At 50.3% G+C, this 24,249-nt stretch overlaps 1 protein-coding gene across 1 annotated transcript in view; it reads right to left on the bottom strand.

Moving 5' to 3' along the window:
* Positions 1–1,780: 1,780 nt before the first annotated feature.
* LOC145340241 (B-cell lymphoma/leukemia 11B-like) overlaps positions 1,781–24,249 on the bottom strand; it is a 37,416-nt gene continuing 14,947 nt past the window's right edge. The window contains exons 3-4 of the mRNA XM_080184687.1: positions 6,352–7,247; positions 1,781–2,663 (exon numbers count right to left, since the gene is read on the bottom strand). Coding sequence (XP_080040813.1) covers positions 1,848–2,663; positions 6,352–7,247 — 1,712 coding nt within the window. The 3' untranslated portion in view covers positions 1,781–1,847. The remainder of the gene's footprint in view (positions 2,664–6,351; positions 7,248–24,249) is intronic.

Here is a 24,249-nt window from a genome sequence, read left to right as displayed (position 1 = left end):
CGTCTCTCTCTCCCCTCATCCTCCCCTCTTTCTCCCTCTCTCCTCACCATCCCCCTCCTCTCCCCTCTTTTCTTCCCTTCCATCTCTCTCGCCCTCTCGCTTTTCTTCCCTCCCCTTCTCTCTTCTCTCCCCCCCTTTCTTGTCTACCCCTTGTCCTCTCTCTTCTCTTCCCTCCCTCTCTCTCCTCTCCCTCCCCTCTCGTCCTCTTTCTCTCCCTTTCTCCCCGCTCCCTTTCTCCAATTTGAAAACCCACCTCCTTGCCCAAGCTTTCCATCGCCTTTCCTCACGCAGTTCAGCATCAGATTGTGTGAAGCATTTGGAGACAGTTCCCTACCTCGAGAGGGGCTACGTAAATGCAAAGGGTTGTTGTTCACAGGGCAGCAAGCGAGGCTGAATTACTGTAGGTTTGACCTGGGGTGTGGGACAGGATTACAGCCATCACCTCAACATCATCCCCAACGATCTCAGGTGAAGGGGGTCGGGGGGGAGGGGAAGAGGGGGTAGAGACTTTGGAACCTGCTCCCTCAAAATACTGGGGGTGGCAGAGGGGTCAAGGGGAGAACAGAGACTGTTGGGGGGTAAGGGATACCGAGCGAAGGCTGGCAAAAGACTTGCATTTACATAGCACCTTTCACAACTTCAGGACATCTGGCAGCAAGATGGTGGTAAACTGGATACAGGTGCAGTGTGTTACCTGAGGCGGAAGGGAAAAGGGGGAGGGATGGGGGTGGTTTCACTTCTAACCCCCAATGTGAAAGAAGGGGCAACAAACTCACTGGGGGGGGGGGGGGGGGGTGCATTTTCAACCCCTATCTTTGTGTGTGAATACAGACAATGAGCCTTGACTATTCGACACCAGAGTGCATCACAACCAATTCCAAACTTGGAAATAGTGGGGGAGGGAGAAGGGAGGAGGGAGGGAGGGGGAGGAGGAGGGAGAGAGGGTGAGGAAGATGGAGGGAGGTGGAGGGTGAGGGGGAGAAAGGAGAGGGTATGTGCGCTTGCCTATACAGCTTTAAGGCACTTCCTTGGTGGGGGTGGGGGCACTGCCTCTTTCTCTTCCTCGCCAACAAGGGAAAGTGAAACAGAAGGAAGTAGCTCAAACTGATTCCTGGAGTTCGCCTCCCCTGGCATTGCATTGCCATTAGCCGAGCTGATGCAATGGGCCTTCCCTCCTCGTACACCCCCCTCCTCACTATCCCTCCATTTGTTCGCCTCCTCACCCCTGCCTTCCCTATCCAAGGACACGCCTGGCTTACCCTACCCGAGTGAACCAAACATTGCCGAATAAAAGACTTCTGAGGTATTGCTTGGCTCTTGGTTGCACTGGGGCTTCCCCCCCCCGCCACTCCCGCCCCTGCTATTGCTATGTTCAAGATCTGAATGCCTCTAAAATAATTCTAATACCAAGAGCACTGGGAGAGAGAATGAGAGAGAAACTCCAATGCACGGGAGTTATGGGATTTGATCAGCAGAGTAAGAAGTCTCACAACACTAGGATAAAGTCCAACAGGTTTATTTGGTAGCAAACGCTGCTAGCTTTCGGAGCGCTTGCTCTGAAAGGAAGAGCAGCAGGCGCTCCAAAAGCATTTGCTACCAAATAAACCTGTTGGACTTTACCTGGTGTTGTAAGACTTCTGACTGTGTTGACCCCAGTCCAACGCCGGCATCCCCACAATTTGATCAGCAGGCCAGTTGGTCTAGCCTGGATTGTACGCGCAGAATGATCAAAGAAATTTTCCTGGCTACGCCCTCCACCAATCCTTCTCCGCCACCCGCGCCCCCCCCCCCAATCTTTTCTCAATGGAGAGGTGCATTCAGAGCTTGGACTGGCCGTGATGCCCTGCTTAGTTGGACAGTGGGGGGTGTTCGCCGTGACGTTTCTTCATGTGCTTTTCCAGCGTGCTGTAGATGCTGAAGGGGATGTTACAGGTGTTGCAACGGAAGACCTCCTTGCCGGGCTGCATGTGCGTCTTCATGTGACGGGTCAGCTTGCTGCTCTGGGTGCAGGCGTAGCTGCAGAGCTCACAGCGGTAAGGCCTCTCGCCTGTGTGGCTGCGCCGGTGCACCGTCAGGTTGCTGGCGTTGCGGAAGGTCTTGCCGCAGAACTCGCAGGTGTTGCGGCGGCGGCAGGCGTCCCCGCTCCCCCCGCGCCCGGCGCCCAGCCGCTTCGGCGTGCTGTGGCCACTGGCCGTGCCGCTGTCCGCCGAGGCGTCCCGGGGCGGGCTGGAGGAACAGGAGCCGGGCATCTCGCCCGAGTGCTCGGAGGACGGCGAGGCCCGGGCGGCAGACGAGGGGGTGCCTGCTGGCTTGCGGGAGGCTGCGCAGTCCGCCAGCCACCGGGAGTAGAAGTTCCGGCTGGCCTCCTCCGGCAGGAGGTCCTTCTCGGCCTTGACAGGCTTGAGGGGCGCCCTGAGGAGGCTGGGGCCCAGCGGAGGCCCCAGGAGACGCTTGGAGTGGAAGCCAAAGCCGTTGGCGAGGCCCGGTGGCGCCGGCGAGGCATTGGCAGCCTTGGCTTCACCGTTGGTGAAATCGGCATCCCCCTCGGTGTTGATTTGGTCCGATTCGGACAAGGCCTCATTCTCCTCGCAGTCCGACTGCTCCTTCAGCTCTTCTGGCTGCAGATCCTCACCCGATTCTGGCTCCTCCTTCAGGACTTTAATCTGTCGGAAAACACAATTCACGTTTGATTAACGGCAAATCTGCCAGCAAGGCCCTTCGGCCCATCACGCCCCTCCTCTCACAGTCAACTTGAGTTCAGACTGTCCTAACTCCCAGGGCCCTTTGACCTTACACTGCAGCTACAACATTGAAATAGGCCACATTCCAGTGCTTATTGAGTCATAGAGGTTTACAGCATGGAAACAGGACCTTCGGCCCAACTTGTCCATGCTGCCGTTTTTTTTAAGGCCCGAAGCCAGTCCCAATTGCCTGCATTTGGCCAATATCCCTCTATAACCCATCTTACTGATGTAGCACAGTGGTTAGCACTGCTGCTTCACAGCTCCACGGACCTGGGTTCGATTCCCGGCTTGGGTCACTGTCTGTGTGGAGTTTGCACATTCTCCTTGTGTCTGCGTGAGTTTCCTCTGGGTGCTCCGGTTTCCTCCCACAGTCCAAAGATGCGTAGGTTAGGTTGATTGGCTATGCTAAAGTTGCCCTTAGTGTCCTGAGATGCGTAGGTTAGAGGGATTAGTGGGTAAATATGTAGGGATATGGGGGTATGGCTGAGTGGGATAGCGGTCAGACTTGATGGGCCGAAGGGCCTCTTTCTGCACTGTACGGTTTCTATGAACCTATGATAAAAGACAAAATTGTACCCGCCTCTACTACTACCTCAGGCAGCTTGTTCCAGACACTCACCACTTTGAGTGAAAAAATTGTCCCTCGACCCTTTTGTATCTCTCCCCTCTCACCTTAAACCTATGCCCTCTAGTTTTAGACTCCCCTACCTGTGGGAAAAGATATTGACTATCTAGCTGATCCATGCCCCTCATTATTTTATAGACCTCTATAAGATTACCCCTTAGCCTTCTATGCTCCAGAAAAAAAAGTCCCAGTCTATCCAGCCTCCCCCTATGACTCAAACCTTCAAGTCCATATACTCCACATGATCCTCTCTGCACTCGATCTGTGTATCCTATTCATAGGAGCCCCTCGGACCTGCTCTGCTGTTTAACTGAAAGACGTGTTGGCATTGGCCTGAACAGGGTGACTAGGGGAATTTCACAGTAACTTCATTGCAGTGTTAATGTAAGCCTTACTTGTGACTAATAAACTTTAACTTTAGATCATCGCCAACCCTCTTCACCTACTTTTACAGGGGGGCACAGTGGCACAGTGATTAGCACTGCTGACTCTCAGTGCCAGGGACCCAGGTTTGATACCTGGCTTGTGTCACTGTCTATGTGGAGTTTGCACATTCTCTCTGTGTCTGCGTGGGTTGCCTCCAGATGCTCCGGTTTCCTCCCACAGCCCATACATGTGTAAATTATTTGCACTGGCCCTACTAAATTGTCCAAAGATGCACAAATTAGGGGGATCAGTGGGTTAAATACACAGAGTTATGGGGAGAGGGCCTGACTAAGATGCTCTGTCAGAGAGTTCAGTGCAGGCTCGATGGGCCAAATGGCCTCTTTCTGCACTGTAGGGATTCTGTAAATTAACTTCTATAAAGCCACCTTCCCACACTATCAGCATATTCCTCGATGCCATTGGTATCTAGAAATCTATCAGTCTCTACTTTGAACTTATTCAACTACTGAGTGTCCAAAGTCCCCTGAAGTACAGAGTTCCACAGATTCAACGCCCTCTGACTGAGGAAATTCTTCCTCATCACAGTTCAAAAAGCCAAATTCCAATTCTCAGACTCTAATCTATTGAATCATTTCACATTTCAACTGTAACGCAACCCAGTCATAGAATCACAGAATCCCTACAGTGCAGAAGGAGGCTATTCGGCCCATTGAGTCTGCACCCGACTCTCTTGAGTATTTTATCCATGGCCAACCCCTGCCCTATCCCTGTAACCCCACACATTTCCCATGGCCAATCCACCTAAACTAATCTTTGGTCCTAAAGGGCAATCTAGCAATGGCCAACACCCCCCCACCAACGTGCACATCTTTAGACACTAAGGGGCAATTTAGCATGGCCAATCCACCTAACCTGCACATCTTTGGACACTAAGGGGCAATTTAGCATGGCTGATCTACCTAACCTCATATCTTTGAACACTAAGGAAAAATTTAGCATGGCCAATCCACCTAACTCGCTCATCTTTGGACACTAAGAGGCAATTTAGAATGGCCAACCTCCCCCCCCACAACATGCAGACCTTGGGACACTAAGGGGCAATTTAGCACAGCTAATCCACCTAACCTCATATCTTTGGACACTAAGAGGCAATTTAGCACAGCCAGTCCACAGAACCTGCACACCTCGGGAGACGAAGGGGCAATTTAGCATGGCCAATCCACTTAAACTGCATATCTTTGGACTGTGGGGGTAAACCGGAGCACCCGGAGAAAACCCACACAGTCACCCGAGACCAGAATTGAACCCTGGCGCCGTGAGTCAAGTGGTGCCACTCACATGAATGCATCCAATTAGAGTTGGTAATCGGATAGTGTGGATTTGAGTAACAAGTATAGCAGGGGCAGGGGCATGATTAGCCGGTTCCCTTCGCTAGGGGACACCTGCTAGCTTTTCCAGCACATTCTGTGGTCAGTTTCTTCTGACTTCAGCCCTCAGTTTAGAGAATCTGCTTGCTCAAGCCACCCTGCGATAAGGGTTTGAACTCTCGAACTTTGAGTCGCTTGTCCAATACCGTGGCCGCACTATTGAGTTTACACATGACCCAAGATAGCAAGGGTCAGTGGCTCGAGCAAGGCCATACTCCAGGTCAGGGCAGGGGAGGCACACAGTCACTGGACAGCAATGGGGAACAGAGACACTATCATCTAGATAGGAATGGTCACAGCAATGAAAGAGGCCGCTCGGCCCCTTGTGTCCACGCTGGCTGTCAAACTCAGCTAAGTCTCACACCCCTGTGGTCCTTTCAATGTTTACCTTCAAATCATTATCTGATTTCCTCTTATAAAACTTGTAGAACCACTGAATCCTATAGTGAAGAAGGAGGCCATTCGGCCCATTGAGTCAGCGCCAAACACAATCCTACCAGGCCCCATCCCCATAACCCATCACATTTATCCCGCTAGCCCCTCCGACACTAAGGGAAACCTTTCAGATGAGGTGTTAAATTAAAGCTCCTTCGGCCTTCGAGAGTTTGGTGGCAGATTCGATTGGTGGCACAGTGGTTAGCATAGCTGCTTCACAGCACCAGGGACCCAGGTTTGATTACCGCCTCGGTAATGACTGACTGTGTGGAGTTTGCACATTCTCCCCGCGTCTGCATGGGTTTCCTCTGGGTGCTCCAGTTTCCTCCCACACCCCAAAGATGTGTAGGTTGGGTGGTTTAGCTGTGCTAAATTGCCCCTTAGTGTCCAAAGATGTGCAGGTTAGGTGGATTGACCATGCTAAATTGACCCTTAGTGTCAGGGGGATTTGTGGGTGAATAGGTGGGTTTAAGAGAATAGGGCCTGGGTGAGATTGTTGTCCATGCAGTCTGGATGGACTGAATGGCCTCCTTCTGCACTGTAGGGATTCTATTCTATTCTGAGGAAAATATTGGAAAAGGAGTGATTTTGTGGGGACAGCGCCGAGGGAGTGGGACGATTTCGTTAGTTCTTATTACCAAAGAGCCGGCACAAGCACAATGGGCCGAATGGCCTCCTTCTGCACCCACGCGGGGGCGGGGTCAGGTGGAAGCTGGAATGTGATTGAACTCACCTTTAAGTTGAGGTCATCTTGCCCACTCAGCACTGTGCCGCCGGTTGCCGCTGAGTAGCCGTGACTCTGGGGCCTGGCATCTTCCTCATAGGCCTCCTCGTAGGTGCCGTTCTCGTGGCCGGGCGGCGGGTAGAGGCGGTGCCGGTAACTGTCCCCCTTGACGGCGCCCTCGGGCAGCGTGCCCGCCCAGCCGTTGAAGAGACCGGCGTGGTTGAGGTGGGTCTTCATGTGGCGCTTGAGCTTGCTGGACTGACTGCAGGCGTGCTCGCAGAACGGGCACCGGTACGGCTTCTCTCCGGTGTGGCTGCGCCGGTGGACCACCAGGTTGCTGGGGAACTTGAAGCTCTTGCCGCAGAACTCGCATTCCTTGCTGCGGCCATGGGGACGGGAGGAGCCAGCGGCCGGTGGGGAGGGGGAGGGCCCGCTCAGGAAGGCTGCCTGGGACCCCCGGTTCCGGACAGCTGGGGTAGGGCCCACCCCCCCTGCCAGCTTCCGCAGCCGCCGGGAGAAGTCCATCTCCTTGCCCGGCAGCGGGAAGGCCGGCTCCGCAGAGGGGCATCCGGAGGTGGGCGCGGGGTTGCTGGCCTCCTCGGAGCCACTGTCGCTGTAGTCAGGCGGGCAGCGGAGAGAGGGGGTGAAGAGTAGGGAGCTGGCGGGGGAGCGCCCGCGGAACGAGGGCTCAGGGCACTCGAAGGGGCTCCCATCCAGGGTGGGGGCGGCCAAAGATTGAGCTGACCGCTCAGCGCTGGGCGACGGTACACCCATCCTCTCAGAGTCATCCAGTTCCAGGTAGATGTGGAAGCCGTGGGTATACTGAGCATGGCGCAGCAGGACTCTGGCACTGGAGAAGGGCTCCTCGCAGGAGGTGCAGATATAGTAGGCAGGTTCTGACTCATCTGAGGGAGACAAGAGAGTGTGGTTACTCGAAAGCAGATCACAGAGCCAGAGACACAATTTACAAACCAACTCAGAGTGCAAACCAACCTCCCATCCATCGACTCTGTCTACCTCTGCCCAAAACCGCAAGGAACTACCAAAGGTTGTGAATGTAGCCCAATCCATCACGCAAACCAACCCCCCATCCATTGACTGTCTACACTTCCCGCTGCCTCAGCCAGCATAATTAAGGACCCCACGCATCCCAGACATTCTCTCTTCCACCTTCTTCCGTTGGGGAAAAGATACAAATGTCTAAGGTCACATACCAACCGACTCAAGAACAGCTTCTTCCCTGCGGCCATCAGACTTTTGAATGGACCTACCTTGCATTAAGTTGATCTTTCTCTACACCCTAGCTATGACTGTAACACTACATCCTGCACCTTCTTTCCTTCTTCCCTATCCATTGACTCTGTCTACACTTCCCGCTGCCTTGGAAAAGCAGCCAGCATAATTAAGGACCCCACACACCACAGACATTCTCTCTTCCACCTTCTTCCGTCGGGAAAAAGATAGAAAAGTCTGAGGTCACGTACCAACCAACTCAAGAACAACTTCTTCCCTGAGGCCATCAGATTTTTGAATGGACCTACCTCGCATTAAGTTGATCTTTCTCTACACTCAAACTATAACTGTAACACTACATTCTGTGCTCTCTCCTTTCCTTCTCCCCTATACATTGACTCTGTCTACTCTTCACACTTCAAGGATAAAATCTCCTTACAGATGCTGCCAGACCTGCTGAGATTTTCCAGCATTTTCTTTTTTGGGCTCAGATTCCAGTATCCGCAGTAATTTGCTTTTATTTAAGTTGATCTTTCTCTACACCCTAGCTATGACTGTAACATTACATTCTGCACCTTCTCCTTTCCTTCTCCCCTATGTACTCAATGAATGGTATGCTTTGTCTGTAAAGTGCACAAGAAACAATACTTTCTGCTGTGTCCCAATGCATGTGACATTAATAAATCAAATCAAAATGGTCAGTAAAGGTCAAGTTAACTCATCCCTATACTCACGGATAGACAGTTCCTCAGCTCTCAATTCCTTATCGTCATTTTCAAATCCCTCCATGGCCTCACTCCTCTCTACCATAGAGCAAGTGAATTGGACAGTTAAGAAGGCACATGGGACACTTGCTTCCATCAGTTGGGGTATGGCGTCTAAGCGCAAGGAGATTATTTTGCAGCCATACAGGGTGTTGGTTAGGCCAAAGGGTGGCATGGTGGTTAGCACTGCTGCCTCACCGCACCAGGGACCCAGGTTCAATTCTGGCCTCGAGTCACTATCTGTGTGGAGTCTGCACGTTCTCCCTGTATCTGCGTAGGTTTCCTCCGGGTGCTCCAGTTTCCTCCCACACCTCAAAGATGTGCTAGCTCGGTGGATTGGCTGGGCTAAATTGCCCCTTCGTGTCAGAGGGATTAGCAGGGTAAATGCGTGTGATTACGGGGATAGGGCCTAGGTAAAATGCTCTGTCAGAGATCTGGCCTGGGTGGGAGTATTGCCAGTGTAAGCTCGATGGGCCATATGGCCTGTTTCTGCGCTATCGGGATTCTATGTTTCACAGCTGGAGTACTGTGTGCCGTTCTGGTCACCTCACTATAAGAAGGATGTGGTAGCACTAGAACATAAGAACATAAGAAATAGGAGCAGGAGTAGGCCATCTAGCCCTGCGAGCCTGCCCTGCCATTCAATAAGATCATGGCTGATCTGAAGTGGATCAGTTCCACTTTCCCGCCGGCTCCCCATAACCCTTAATTCCCTTGTCTATCAGAAATCTATCTACCTGTGACTTAAATATATTCAGCGAGGTAGTCTCCACTGCTTCAATGGGCAGAGAATTCCAGAGATTCACCACCCTTTGAGTAAGAAGTTCCTGCTCAACTCTGTTCTAAACTGCACCCCCCCCCCACCCCCCTTATTTTGAGGCTGTGCTCTCTAGTTCTGGTTTCAGGGGATACTAGAGGGGATACAGGGGAGATTCACCAGGATGCTGCCTGGGATGGAGCGTTTGAGCTGTAAGGAGAGACTGGATAGGCTCGGGTTGTTTTCTCTGGAGCAGAGGAGGGACACGATTAAGGTGTACATAAGTACGATGGGGTAGATGGGATAGATAGGATGGAACTTTTCCCCGTAGTGGAGGGGTTGGTATGGAGTCGGGGGCAGAGATTTAGAGAGCATTTGAGGAAAATCTTTTCACCTAAAGGGTGGGAGTCTGGAACTTGCAAAAGGCACTAATCCCATCTTCCAGCACCTGTTCCATATCCTTGAATGTTATCCGAAACATAAAATGCTGGAAAATCTCAGCAGGTCTGACAGCATCTGTGAGGAGAGAATAGAGCCAATGGTTCAAGGCTGAATGATCCTTTGTCAGAGCCGATTTAAAATGTTGGCTCTTATTCTCTCCCCACAGATGCTGTCAGACCCGCTGACATTTTCCAGCATTTTCTGTTTCAGATCTGCAGTATCCTTGAATGTTATGGTGTCTCAAGTGCTCATCCAAATATTCTTTAAAGGTTGTAAGGTTTCCAGCCTTCCCAGGCAATGCATTCCAGAGTCCCACCTCCCTCTGAGCCGGTAATCTCAGACTTTTGTATCTTTTTCCCGACAGAAGGGAGAACGTGGGGTGTGGACAGGATGAGTAGGGAGTAGCTGTCACCCTTGGTTGAGGGGTCAATCACGAGGGGGCAGAATTTTAGAGTGAGAGGCAGGAGATTCAGAAGGGGTTTGAGAAAAACCTTTTTCATTCAGAGGTACCCCCACTCCAGCCTCTTCTGCTCCAAGAAAGAACAAGAAACAGGCCCTTCGGCCTATCAAGCCAGCACCGATTCCCGATCCTTATTTAGGCCCACTATGCAGTTTCTAATCCTCTGTCTCCTGTTCATGTATCAATCAAGATAGAACAAAGAACAACAAATGGAAACAACTCCAGCCTAACCAGTCTCTCTCTTCATTGCTGAAGCATTGCAGCCCAAGCAACATCCGGAAGAATATCCTCTGCACTCTCTCTAGTCACATCTTCCCCATATTGACCATTGGCTACCATACCAACAGAACTGAAGGGCACAGCCTCAAAATAAGGCGGGGGGGGGGAGCAGTTTAGATCAGAGTTGAGGAGGAACTTCTTCACTCAAAGGGTGGTGAGTGTCTGGAATTCTGTACCCATTGAAGTGGTGGAGGCTACCTCGCTGAATATATTTAACTCATGGGTAGATAGGTTTCTGATAGACAAGGGAATTAAGGGTTATGGGGAGAAAGTGGGAAAGTGGAATTGATCCACTTCAGATCAGCCATGATCTTGTTAAATGGTGGGGCAGGCTCGAAGGACTAGATGGCCTACTCCTGCTCCTATTTCTTATGCCCTCAGCTGCCTGGACCCTTATCTCTGGAATTCCCTCCCTAAACCTCTCCACCTCTCTATCTCTCTCTCCCCTCCTTTACAACATTCTCGTAACACTTTCTGACCAGTCTTTTGGTCCACTAATTAGCCCACGTTGTTGTCACATTTAATGACAGGCCATCAACCTGTACTATGTTTGAGAAGCAAGTTGTCAGTGCTTTGCAAAGTGTTTGCTATTTGCATGAGATAATATTTTACACATCTATTCATATATTACACCTGCACCCACTTCCTGGCTGCAACATCCAACTTCTGCCTATCACATTTTAAAGAAATTATTTATTAGTCACAAGTAGGTTTACAAAGATCAAAGAGCAGCACAGGAACAGGCCCTTCGGCCCTCCAAGCCTGCACCAATCACAATGCCTGCCTAAACTAAAACCAAATGCACTTACGGAGCGCGTATCCTATTCTACTTCCTACGCCTCCACTTTCTCAGAAGACTAAGGAAATTTGGCATATCAGCTAAGACTCTCACCAACTTTTACAGATGCACCATAGAAAGCATTCTTTTTGGTTGTATCACAGCTTGGTATTGTTCCTGCTCTGACCAAGACCGCAAGAAACTACAAAAGGTCACGAATGTAGCCCAATGCATCACGCAAACCAGCCTCCCATCATTGACTCTGTCTACACTTCCCGCTGCCTTGGAAAAGCAGCCAGCATAATTAAGGACCTCACGCACCCCAGACATTCTCTCTTCCACCTCCTTCCGTCGGGAAAAAGATACAACAGTCTGAGGTCATGTACCAACCGACTCAAGAACAGCTTCTTCCCTGCTGCTGTCAGACTTTTGAATGGACCTACCCTCATTAAGTTGATCTTTCTCTACACCCTAGCGATGACTGTAACACTACATTCTGCACCCTCTCCTTTCCTTCTCCATGAACAGGATGCTTTGTCTGTATAGCGCACAAGAAACAATACTTCTCAATGTATGTTAATACATATGACAATAATAAATCAAATCAAAAATCAAAATTCTTCCATTTCCATCCTATTCATCTCGATGGATTTGTCTATAGGTGGCACGGTGGTACAGTGGTTAGCATTGCTGCCTCACAGTGCCAAGAAGCCAGGTTCAATTCCCAAATTGGATCACTGTGTGTGCGGAGTCTGCACATGCTCCTCGTGTCTGCGTGGGTTTCCTCCAGGTGCCCCGGTTTCCTCCCACAGTCCAAAGATATGCAGATTAGGGGGAATGGCTATGCTAAATTGCCCCTTAGTGTCCAAAGATGCGCAGGTTAGGTGGATTGGTCATGCTAAATTGCCCCTTAGTGTAGGGGAACAAGCTAGGGTAAATATATGGGGTTATGGGGATAGGGCCTGGGTAGGATTGTAATTGGTGTAGTGTTGATGGGCCGAGTGGCCTCCTTCTGTACTGTAGGATTCTATGATTCAATGGAGTCCAATCCCAAAGGCACTTTCCAGATTACAGCACAGAGCAGGCTATTTGGCCCACCTCAATGTAAAGGCGATTGGGGAAAAGGCCAATGGCAAGCTTGAGGGGAAGCATTTCTACACAGCGAGTGGTAAGGAGGATGGATTGTGCCACCCAGGGGTGTGGTGCAGGCAGGTTCAACTGAGGCTTTCCAAAAACTAGATGGGGAAACAGTTACGGGATGAGGGGGAAAGGGCAGGGAAATGGGATAAGCTGAGAGAGCTACCACAGACACAGAGACTATAAGACGTAGAAGCTGGAGTAGGCCATTCGGCCCACTGAGTTGGCTCTATCATTCAATGAGATTATGGCTGTTCTAATGTCATAATCCTCAACTTTGCTGCCTTATCCCCATAACCTTCCATTCCCTTACTGATCAAAAATCTATCTCAGCTTTGAACACACTTCAGGACCCAGCCTCTACAACCCTCTGTGGTAAAGAATGCCACAGATACACTCCCCTCCGAGAGAAGGATTTCTCATCTCTGTCTTCAGTCGGTGATCCCCCCTCCTTACTCTGAGATTACCCACTTTGGTCCCAAACTCTCCCACAAGGGGGAAACAGCCTCTCAGCATCTACCCTGCCAACCTCCCCCACCAAAGAATCCAATATGTTTCAAAAAGGTCGCCCCTCATTCTTCTAAACTCTCAATGAGTACAGGCCCAACCGAAGTTTATTTATCACTGTCACAAGTCGGCTTACATTAACACTGCAATGAAGTTACTGTGAAAATCCCCCCAGTCTCCAGCGCCTGTTCGGGTACGCTGAGGGAGAATTTAGCACGGCTGATGCACCCTAACCAGTACGTCTTTCGGACTGTTGGAGAAAACCCACGCAGGCACAGGCAATGACCCAAGCCAGGAATCGAACCCGGGGTCCCTGGCACAGTAAGGCAGCAGTGCTAACCACTGTGTCGCCCGCTCACCCTCTCCTCATAAGAAAATCCCTTCATACCTGGGATCAACCCAGTGAACCTTCTCTGGACTGTCTCCAATGCCAGTATATCCTCCCTTAGATAAGGGGACCAGAGCTTCAGTATTCTAGATGCAGTCTAACTAGTTTCTTATATAGTTTAGGAAGTCCCTATTTTTATACTCAGTTTCTTTTAAAACAAAGGCTAATATACATTTGCCTTCCCGATTACCTGCTGAACCTGCATGTTAGCTTTTTGTGATTTATTATAGAAATCCCTACAGTGCAGAAGGAGGCCATTTAGCCCATCTGCATCAATAACAATCCCACCATAACCCCATCATCCTCAACACTGGTGCCCCATAAGGCTGTATTCTCAGCCCTCTACTATAGTCCTTTTACACTTACAATTGTGTGGCCAAATTCCCCTCCAACTTGGTTTTCAAGTTTGCTGACGACAGCACTGTAGTGTTGGATCTCAAACAATGACAAGACAGAGTACAGGAATGAGATAGAGAATCTGGTGAACTGGTATGGCAACAATAATCTCTCCCTCAATGTCAGCAAAACGAAGGAGATCATCATTGACTTCAGGAAGCATAAAGTAGAATATGCACCTTCTACATCAATGGGGATAAAGTAGAAAGGGTCGAGAGCTTCAGGTTTTTAGGTGTCCAGATCACCAACAACCTATCCTGGTTCCCCATACTGACACTATTTAGTTAAGAAAGCCCACCAACGCCCTCTACTTTCTCAGAAGACTAAGGAAATTTGGCATGTCAGCTACAACTCTCACCAACTTTTACAGATGCACCATAAAAAGCATTCTTTCCAGTTGTATTACAGCTTGGTATGTCTCCTGCTCTGCCCAAGACCGCAAGGAACTACAAAAGGTCGTGAATGTAGCCCAATCCATCACGCAAACCAGCCTCCCATCCATTGACTCCATCCACACTGCCTCAGCAAAGCAGCCAGCATAATTAAGGACCCCACGTACCCTGGACATTCTCTCTTCCACCTTCTTCCATTGGGAAAAAGATATAAAAATCTGTGGTCATGTATCAACCAACTCAAGAACAGCTTCTTCCCTGCTGCCATCAGACTTTTGGATGGACCTACCTTGCATTAAGTTGATCTTTCACTATACTCTAGCTATGACTGTAACACTACATTCTGCACCGTCTCATTTCCTTCTTTATGAACAATATGTTTGTTTGTATAGTGCACAAGAAACAATACCTTTCACTGTATGTTAATACGTGTGACAATAATAAATCAAATCAAAATTGAGGAGCAGTTCAGCATAGCCAGTGCACCTAAGCTGCACATCGCTGGACTGTGGGAGGAAACTGGAGCACCCGGAGGAAACCCACACAGACAGTGACCCAAGCCTGGAATTGAACCTGGGTCCCTGATGCTGTGAGGCAGCAGTGCTAACCACTGCCATTGTGCTGCCCTATCTGGCCTTTAGCACGCCGCTGTTTGTGGGAGTTTATGATGCGTGAACAAGCTGCGAAACTTTCCTACATTACGTCAGTCACTGCACCTCAGGGGTACAAATGCCAAGTGGCACAGGGCGTCCCAGACTGGAAATGGTGGGTTCATGAGGCCAGAGGCTTGGGGGAGAAATCTAGGCCCCACTGCCAGCACTGCATGGGGTGAGAGTCCCATTGCTGGGAGACACCGTGAGGTGGGAGGTTAATCCTGTCTACCTGCTCAAATCCCGTGGCTACCTCTCTCTGGGGAACAGCTGTCCCTGGTGACTCTTTCACAATATGTTTATCCCTCAGTCACCAACATACAGGCACGCACACACAAACACATGGACATACACACGGACACACACACAGACACACACCCACACACGGACACAATTGTCTTGGGGGGGGGGGGCATCATCTTTGATTTATTATTGTCCCATGTATTGGTATACAGTGAAAAGTATTGTTTCTTGTGCACTATGCAAAACATACTGTTCATAGACAAGGAAAGGAGACAGTGCAGAATGTAGTGTTACGGTCATAGCTTGGGTGTAGAGAAAGATCAACTTAGTGCGAGGTCTGAGTACTGCCAGTGGGGGCAGATCTGTCATTTGAGAAGAGACTAAGTGGGTCAGGATTATATTCAGTGGGGTTCAGAAGAGAGAGAGGGGATCTCATAGAAATTATAAAATTCTAACAAGGTTAGACAGGGTAGATTCAGAAAGAATGTTCCTGATGGTGGCGGGGAGAGAACAGAACTGGGGGTTATAGTTTGAGGATAAGAGGGTAAACCTTTTAGGACTGAGGTGAGGAGAAATTTCTTCACCCAAAGGGTGGTGAATGTGTGGAATTCACTCCCACAGAAAGTAGTTGAGACCAAAACATTGTGTGATTTCAAGAAATAAATTAGATATAGCTCTTGGGGCTAAAGGGATCGAGGGATATGGGAGGAAGTGGGGGGAATTTGATGACCAGCCATGGTCAAAATGAATGGGGGAGCAGACTGGAAGGGCCAACTCCTGCTTCTAGTTTCTACGATCTTGCTGTGCACAACAGAGTGCTACACTTCAAAAAAGAAATAACGCACTTAAAGGGGCCGCGTGAGGCGTTTGGAGGGTTCGGCCTAAAATTTTCCTTGAAAACATCAGCTGGGGCGAAGAACAAAATAGGTCTAAAGGTGAGGAAGGGGACAAGGGGAAAGGGCCAGCTTCCTTCTTCCTGATAGTGTTCATGACCTTGGCGGGGTGGGGTGGCGGAGATATGGGTCTTGGATGAGGAGGAGGCCTCCCCCATTTCACAAACTGTGTACCCCGGCCCCCATCCGAGAAGGGAAAAACACCCTCTCTCGGTGCAAGGGTTTAATCGTTCTTCTTTGTGTTGTTTTCCTCATCAGAGCCAGTCTCGCCGGACCTGACACAGGTGCAGCTGGCTAATCCCGTGATGTGCCAAGGGCTTCCAGGGGTAAGGATTTCTTTTCTCTCTCTCTCTCTCCGAGTTTCCTGATTCCGGAGGCAGTCGCTCAAATGAATATTCAACAAATAATTATCCAGACTAATTAAAAAATGCAAATGCTCTCTCTCCCCACCTCACTGCAACCCCCCGCCCCCCTTCAAGTCCCACACCCATGAATGTAAATCCGAGAGATGGAACGGGAACTCCGCAGGGAAATGTCCTAGGATTCGGAGCAGGGAAGAATATTAATGAACAGACAACACCTCAGGGATTTGGAGACATATGTTAATATGCAAATTAACAAAAGCCTGACTGAGTGCTTCAGATTACACCGTGGTGTTGCTTCAGGCCTGTGTCGGGAGAGATTACAGCTAGGCCGGTAACCAGGGGCAACCCACCACGGCGTGTAATTTGAGACAGCAGGAAAATGAAGAGTAAGGACTTTTCTTCCCCCCCCGCCCCCTTTTCCGATGGGCCAGATACCCATCCTGACTTGCTGCTGACACTCCAACCCCAAGTCACCACTCCTAACCAGGACTTCTGGCCAAGGGAGCCATTGCAATAAGCCCAAACACCACGGCCAACTGTAACAACCTTGCTTGACCTGTTTTCTTCCCCCCTCCCCAAGATACAGTCAGCACAGATGCGAGGACTGCAGACCGTATTGTTGTAGTCAGAGAATCTTGGGATCCCTGCAGTGCAGAAGCAGGCCATTCGGCTCATCGAGACTACACCAACTCTCCGACAGAGCATCTTATCTCCTATCTCCATAACCTCATCACTAATCCCCCTAACATACACACTCGGGAAACTAAGGGGCAATTTATCATGGCCAATCCACCCAACCTGCACATCTTTGGACACTAGGGGTCAAAAAATCTAAGGTCATTTACAAACTGACTCAAGAACAGCTTCTTCCCTGCTGCCATCAAACTTTTGAATGGATCTATCACATATTAAGTTGATCTTTCTCTGCACCCTAGCTATACTACACTACACTACATTCTGCACCCTCTCCTTTCCTTCTCCCCTGTACACTCTGTGAACGGTATGCTTTGTATAGCATGCAAGAAACAATACTTTTCACTGTATCTCAATACAATAATAAATCAAATTTAGCACGGCCAATCCACCTAATGTTTGGACTGTGGAAGGAAACCAGAGACCCCAAGGAAACCCATGTAGACACAGGGAGAATGTGCAGACTCCACACAGACAGTGACCTGAGGTCGGAATTGAACCCGGGTCCCTGGTGCTGTGAGGCAGCAGTGCTAACCACTGTGCCACCGTGCTGCCCAGTTTGGGTTCAGTAGCAAATGGGGTGTTATCCAACCTGTGTGGTGCTTCTGTGATTTTTTTTTAAACTGGAAGTCTTGCATTTATATAGCACCTTTTGCAACTCACCATTCGGCCTATTGAGTCAATGCTATTGTTAACATTGCTTTTCCGGTGTTGGTGATAGGTTACCTTTAAGGCGTTACCCTGCCACCACTTTCCCTGCTCCTTCTCCCTCCTTTACCACCTCCCCTTCTCCCTCCCCATACCCCATTTTTTGAGGAAGGGAGTCCCGAAGATTAACAGTCCTCAAGAGAGAAATAGTCTCCTCAACTGTTTTAAATGGGCGACCCCTGACAGGGATGACTGCGGTCCTAGATTGTCCCACGGGGGGGGGGGGGGAGGGTGGTAACGCCCGCTCCACATCCGCCCTGTCCAGAACCACCACCATCACCACCAAGTCAAAACCAGCGAAATACGTTTCACAACCTCCCGAATCGCCCCAACTACTTTTTTTTGAACTGCAGCTGGCATGACCACGCAGGGAACGCAGAGAGCAAATGCGCACAGCAAGCTCCCACAACACTAACTCTGTACGGAGTCTGCACATTCTCCGTGTCTGCGTGGGTTTCCTCCGGTTACCCTGGATTCCTCCCACAGTCCAAAGATGTGCAGGTTAAGTGGATTGGCCACGATAAATTGCCCCTTAGCGTCCAAAGATGTGCAGATTAGGTGGATTGGCCATGCCAAGTTGCCCCTTAGTGTCCAAAGATGTGCAGGTTAGGTGGATTAGCCATGCTAAATTGCCCCTTACTGTCCAAAGGTGTGCAGGTTAGGTGGATTGGCCATGCTAAATTGCCCCTTAGTGTCCAAAGGTGTGCAGGTTAGGTGGATTGGCCATGCCAAATTGCCCTTTAGGGTCCAAAGATGTGCAGATTAGATGGATTGGCCATGCCAAACTGCCCCTCAGTGTCCAAAGATATGCAGGTTAGGTGGATTGGCCATGCTAAATTGCCCCTTAGTGTCCAAAGACATGCAGGTTAGGTGAATTGGCCATGCTAAGTTGCCCCTTAGTGTCAGGGGGATTAACAGGGTCAATGCATGGGATTACAGGGATAGGACCTAGGTGGGATTTTGGTTGATGCAGACCCGATGGGCCAAGTGGCACTGCACGGATTCAACGAACAAGGAAATAATGACCAGGTAATCTGTATTTATTTTTAAGGTGTTGCTTGCGGGATAAACACTGGCTGATTTCACCAGGGATAAGGCCACAGCTCCAGGACACATTACGCCCACCTTGAGAGGGCTGGGTTGGGGGAGGAGGAGGAGGACAGGTGATGTGGGGAGGGCTGACGCCGAGGTTTAATGTGTCATCCAAAAAAAAAGCCGCACCTCCAACAGCGCAACACTCCCTCAGCGCCAACACTGGGAGTATCAGGCCTATCGGGCCTAGTGCTGCGGCTTGGAGCCTGCGACCTTGTGAGTCAGAGATTGGCACCTGTCCCAAGTCTACCAATCGTAGGCTGAAGGTGACAGATCTCACGGGAAAGAGAGAGACGGAGACAAATCTTGCTTTTTCTTAAGGACGGCCTTGTGGGAGATGTCCCCACAACTCGGGGAGGAGGAGGAGATAGGCACGTACAGTCCTGCCCCATGCTGGCGTGGCAGGCACCAACACAATGCCCTCCCTTAGCCGGCAACTTGCTGGAATAAACATGTTGAGATTATCTGTCTGACTGTCTTGGCAGGGCTCCAGAAGCCCTAAGGTTAAAGGCGCGGCCCGTCAAATACTGGTTTGTACAGGTTTGTGGCGCAGGTGAGAGACAGCCACAAGTATAACCGGCGCTGGGCATTCTGCTGCCTCAAAAAAACATCGAAAACACACACAAGAGTGGGCCATTCGGCCCATCGTGCCCTCTCCTGGGCCTACCAGAGTTTGGGGCCTACACAGAAAGGAGGCAAAGGAACACCCTAAGCCTTCCACTTTTCAATGAGTCTCTATTTACTCTCCCAATCCTACTTCAATGCCAACCCCCCCTTCACCTCACTCGCCACCAAACCCATGTCAATTCCCCCAGGGCCCCGTAACCATGGCAATTTGGCCCTCCTCCTGAGGAAGTGGCAGCGGAGCCCAACATGGAGGCGGGGGGGTTACTGGGCCGGTCGCTCGGAGAAAAAGCAGAAGCTGTTTGAGCAGCAGATGTACAATCTGAATATTCACTTCCTCCTCCGAGCCAGAGGGGACTTTTTTCTCTCGTTGAAAGCTACGCGCTGTGGTTTGTTTTGTTTGTTCCTCAGCAGACAACGAGCAGGAACCAGCCAACCGTACAACCAACGAGACAGGAGCCGCCAGCATCCATGGTGGCGCGTGGGTCTAGGGGTGGGTTGGGAGGGTGTGGTTTGTGTATGTGTCACGGCTCATGGAGGGGTGGGAGACAGAGCAAGAAGAGACAATCCTCGGGGTCCTGGGGGGGAGGTATGGGTGGGGGGGGGGCGGGGAGCCTGTCTCCAACACGCGTCTGCGTTTGCTGGGGTAGGTGGCAGCTACACAGCCAGGGAACGGGGGGTGGGGGGTGGTGTGGGGATGTGACATTTGACCTCAGTGGAGGCATGAATCATAGAATCCCTACAGTGCAGAAGGAGACCATTCGGCCCATCGAGTGTGTACCGTTCACAATCCCACCCTGGCTCTATCCCCATGCATTTACCCTAGCTAGTCCTCCTGAGGGGCAATTTAGCATGGCCAATCCACCTAACCTGCACATCTTTGGACACTAAGGGGCAATTTAGCATGGCCAATCCACCTAATCTTTGGACTGTGGGAGGAAACTGGAACACACAGAGGAAGCCCACGCAGACATGGGGAGAACATGCAGACTCCACACAGACAGTGACGCGAGGCTGGGAATTGAACCCGGGTCCCTGGTGCCGTGAGGCAGCAGTGCTAACCACTGTGCAGCAAGAGTAGACAGGTTGAGAGAATCATGCTGGAAAAATTCATCAGGTTCACTAATGTCCTTTAGAGAAGGAAATTTGCTGTCCTTACCCGGTCTGGCCTACATGTAACTCCAGAGCCACAGCAATGTGGTTGACACTCAATTGCCCTCCAAGGCCAACGAGGGATGGGCAATAAATGCTGGCCCAGCCAGCGACACCCATGTCCCACGAACGAATAACAAAAAAATATTAAATCTTGAGATGCGTGAGGCGGGGGTGCCTGCGTTAAAGGGGTGCAGGAATCTCAAGAGGTTTGGGGGTTGGAGGAAGTTACAGAGATAGGGAGGGATTTGAGGACAAGAATGAGAATTTCTGGATTAAAATGGTCATAGCTCAGTGATGGCTCTACAGTTGATCTAATCTCACCCGACAGGGTTCCATGGCAACAGTTCCTGATGGCAAAATAAAGATTTGTGTGGCATTCCAGACCCAGCAAAGTCCTAAATTCTCAAATAATAAAAATTGGAATCTGTTTCCCTGGGTTAATGTAAGTCGTTTAAAATTTGTGTTAGTTTATTTATTAGTGCTTACATTAACACCGCAATGAAGTTACTGTGAAAATCCCCTAGTCGCTACACTCCTGTTCGGGTTACACTGAGGAAGAATTTAGCACAGCCAGTGCGCCTTAACCAGCACATCTTTTGGACTATGGGAGGAAACCGGAGACCCGGAGGAAACCCAAGCAGACACGGGAAGAAAAACAGAACCGGATGAAAGCAAATTACTGCTGGAATCTGAAACCAAAAGAGAAAATGCTGGAAAATCTCAGCAGGTCTGGCAGCATCTGTAAGGGGAGAAAAAGAGCTGACGTTTCAAGTCCAGACGACCCTTTGTCAAAGACATGGAGGGGGGGGTAGAATGTGCAGACTCCACACAGACAGCGACCCAAGCCAGGAATCGAACCCAGGTCCCCGGCGCTGTGAGGCAGTGGTGCTAACCCACTGCGCCACCATGCCGCCCATAGATAATATATGGAATTAGAAGGTAAAGCTGCCATAACCGACTCGCAGGGTGGCGGAACAGGTTCAAGGTGTGGCTGAACGGTCAACACCTTCTCATGTTGCGCTAAAACGGGATTGTTCAGGATAAGGGAGAGAAATGGAAGGCGAGTTTTGATGGAGGCACTCGAGGAGAAAGGGGAAGATGGTCCCTGCTGGTGGGAGGGTCAGGAATCAGAAGACGCAGCTCAAAGATGACTGGCAGAAGAACGAGAGATGAGGTAAGCAGATTCTTTTCTTCCCGTTGTGAGTTGTTGTGATCCAGAACGCACTGCCTCACGGGCATGGAGTCAGATTCAGTCGGAACTTTCAATGGGGAACTGGGAACATCTGCAGGGCTGAGGGGGGGAAGCTGTGTTATAGTTCACTCAGGGAGTCCAGGTTGCTATGGCAACCTGGACTTTTACCTACATGTTGCAGGCCAGAGTCTCCGACGGGCTTTCCGTGACCGGCCAGGAATCTCTCCTGCTGTCACCGCCAGCCATTGGCGCATTTGGAAGGATTGTGACACTCAGTCTGTCTGACTGCGTTACGAATGTACCTCCCTTAGCGTCAAATCCTGAGGCAGGACTCGAACACGGACGCCTCTGAACTGTGGGCAAATGGGGCCACTTGGGCAGCTTGATGGGTTGAGCTATAAGGAGAGGCTGGATAGACTGGGACCTTTTTCCCTGGAGTGTAGAAGGCTGAGGGGCGATGTTATAGAGGCCTATAAAATAATGAGGGGCACAGAATAGCTAGAGTCAATATCTTTTCCCAAAGGTAGGGGAGTCTAAAATTGGAGGATATAGGTTTAAGGTGAGGGAAGAATGAGGGGAGATCTCATTGAGACGTATAAGATGATGAATGGGAAGGATAGGATAGAGGTGGAGAGACTCTTCCCGCTCAGAAAGGATAGTAGGACTAGGGGGCACAGCCTCAAGATAAAGGGGGGGCGGTTTAGAACAGAGTTGAGGAGGAACTTCTTCACTCAAAGGGTGGTGAATCTCTGGAATTCTCTGCCTGTTGAAGTGGTGGAGGCTGCCTCGCTAAATATTTTTAAGACGCGGGTTGATGGGTTTTTGGTAAGAGGGGATTAAGGGTTATGGGGAGAGGGCGGGAATGTGGAACTGAGCCACGACAGATCAGCCATGATCTTACTGAATGGCGGGGCAGGCTCAAAGGGCTAGTTGGCCTACTCCTGCTCCTATTTCTTATGTTTTTATGTAAAAAGGTCCAGAGGGCAATTTTTCACACAGAGGGTAGTGAGTGTCTGGAACAAGAGGCGGTACAATTTTGTCTTTTAAAAAGTGTTTAGACAGTTACAGTTATAGAGGGTATAAAGGGATATGGGCAAAATGCGGACAATTGGGACTAGCTTAGGGGTTTAAAAAAAGGGGTGGCATGGACAGGTCAGGCTGAAGGGCCTGTTTCCATGCTGTAAACCTCTGTGACTGAGCTTTTTCAAAAGAGCCATCACAAGTGAGATGGGCTGAACAGCCTCTTTCTATGCATCTACATTGACAATAGCAAAGCTTAAGTTGAACTTCCACAGCAGGTCCTCTCCGCCAGTGAGACTGCCCATATCCTGACCTGTAAATCACGCGACAAAGCTTCTTGTTCAACTCATTGGCTGTTTTATCCTTCACCGATGCCTCTTCACCTCGAGATTGGACTATCCCAGTGCGCCTGGCCTCTCACGCTCCGTGTCCTAACTCACACCGAGTCCTTTCTCATTACCACCCGCTCTGCTCACTGACCGACACTGGTTAAGCAACATCTCTGTTTCCTCCACCTTGTTTCCAAATCCCAGCCCAGCCTCACCTCCCCCCCCCCCCAACTATCTCTGTAACTTCCTCCAGCCTTACGACATTCCCAAGACCTCCGAGTTCCTCAATTCCGGCCTCTTGCACATTTCTTCATTTCTTAATCGCTCCACCATCGGTGGCCGTGCTTCCAGCTGCCCGGGCACCCTCTGGAATTCTCTCCCTAAACCTCTCCGACTCACTTTCTTCCATCCAGGTGCTCCTTAAAGCCTACCTATTTTTCCATTCATTTGTGGGACATGGGTGTCGCTGGCTGGGCCAGCATTTATTGCCCATCCCTAGTTGCCCTTGGATAGTCAAGAGTCAACCACATTGCTGTGGCTCTGGAGTCACACGTAGGCCAGACTGGGTAAGGATGACAGATTTCCTTCCCTAAAAGGACATTAGTGAACCAGATGGGTTTTTCCGACAATGGGTCATCAGTAGATTCTTAGTTCCAGATACTTTTTATTGAATTCAAATTCCACCATCTGCCATGGCGGGATTCAAACCTGGGGTCCCCGGAACATTAGCTGAGTTTCTAGATTAATAGTCTAGCGATAATACCACAAGGCCATCGCCTCTTTGGCTGAGCTATTGGTCCTCTGATCTGATGGTGTCAAATATTCCTCCGGTGAAGCTCCATAAGGTGCTATGCAAATGCAAGTTGTTAATGGAAGAATTTCAATTAATCAGAGCACCTTCCCTGCCCTTATCCACCGTTGCCCTGAGTGTAGGGGGCTTTCCTGATATGTTAAGACTCACTGACCTGACGAAGCCACCAGTAAAAGTTGTGGCGGAGATAGAAACGTCAGAACAATCGACATCCTGGGGAGGGGGTTACCACTGACCAGAAACTGAACTGGACCCAGTCATATGAATACTGCAGATACCACAGCAGGTCAGAGGCTGGGAATCCTGCGGTGAGTAACTCACCCCCTGACTCCCCAAAGCCTGTCCACCATCTACAAGGCACAAGTCAGGAGTGTGATGGAATACTCTCCACTTGCCCGGATGGGTGCAGCAACACTTGACACCATCCAGGACAAAGCTGCCCTGCTTGATTGGCACCCCATTTGCAAATATCTACACCTTCCACCACCCGACACTCAGTAGCAGCAGTGTGTACCATCTACAAGATGCACTGCAGCAATTCACCAAGGATCCTTAGACAGCACCTTCCAAAACCACAAACTCTACCATCCAGGAGGACAA

This window comes from Carcharhinus amblyrhynchos, unplaced genomic scaffold, assembly GCF_965287045.1.
Source record: "Carcharhinus amblyrhynchos unplaced genomic scaffold, sCarAmb.v2.hapA scaffold_867, whole genome shotgun sequence".
Classification (NCBI taxonomy): Eukaryota; Metazoa; Chordata; class Chondrichthyes; order Carcharhiniformes; family Carcharhinidae; genus Carcharhinus; species Carcharhinus amblyrhynchos.
Note: the sequence above shows the minus strand (reverse complement) of the source record. Positions and strands in the feature narration are given on the sequence as shown.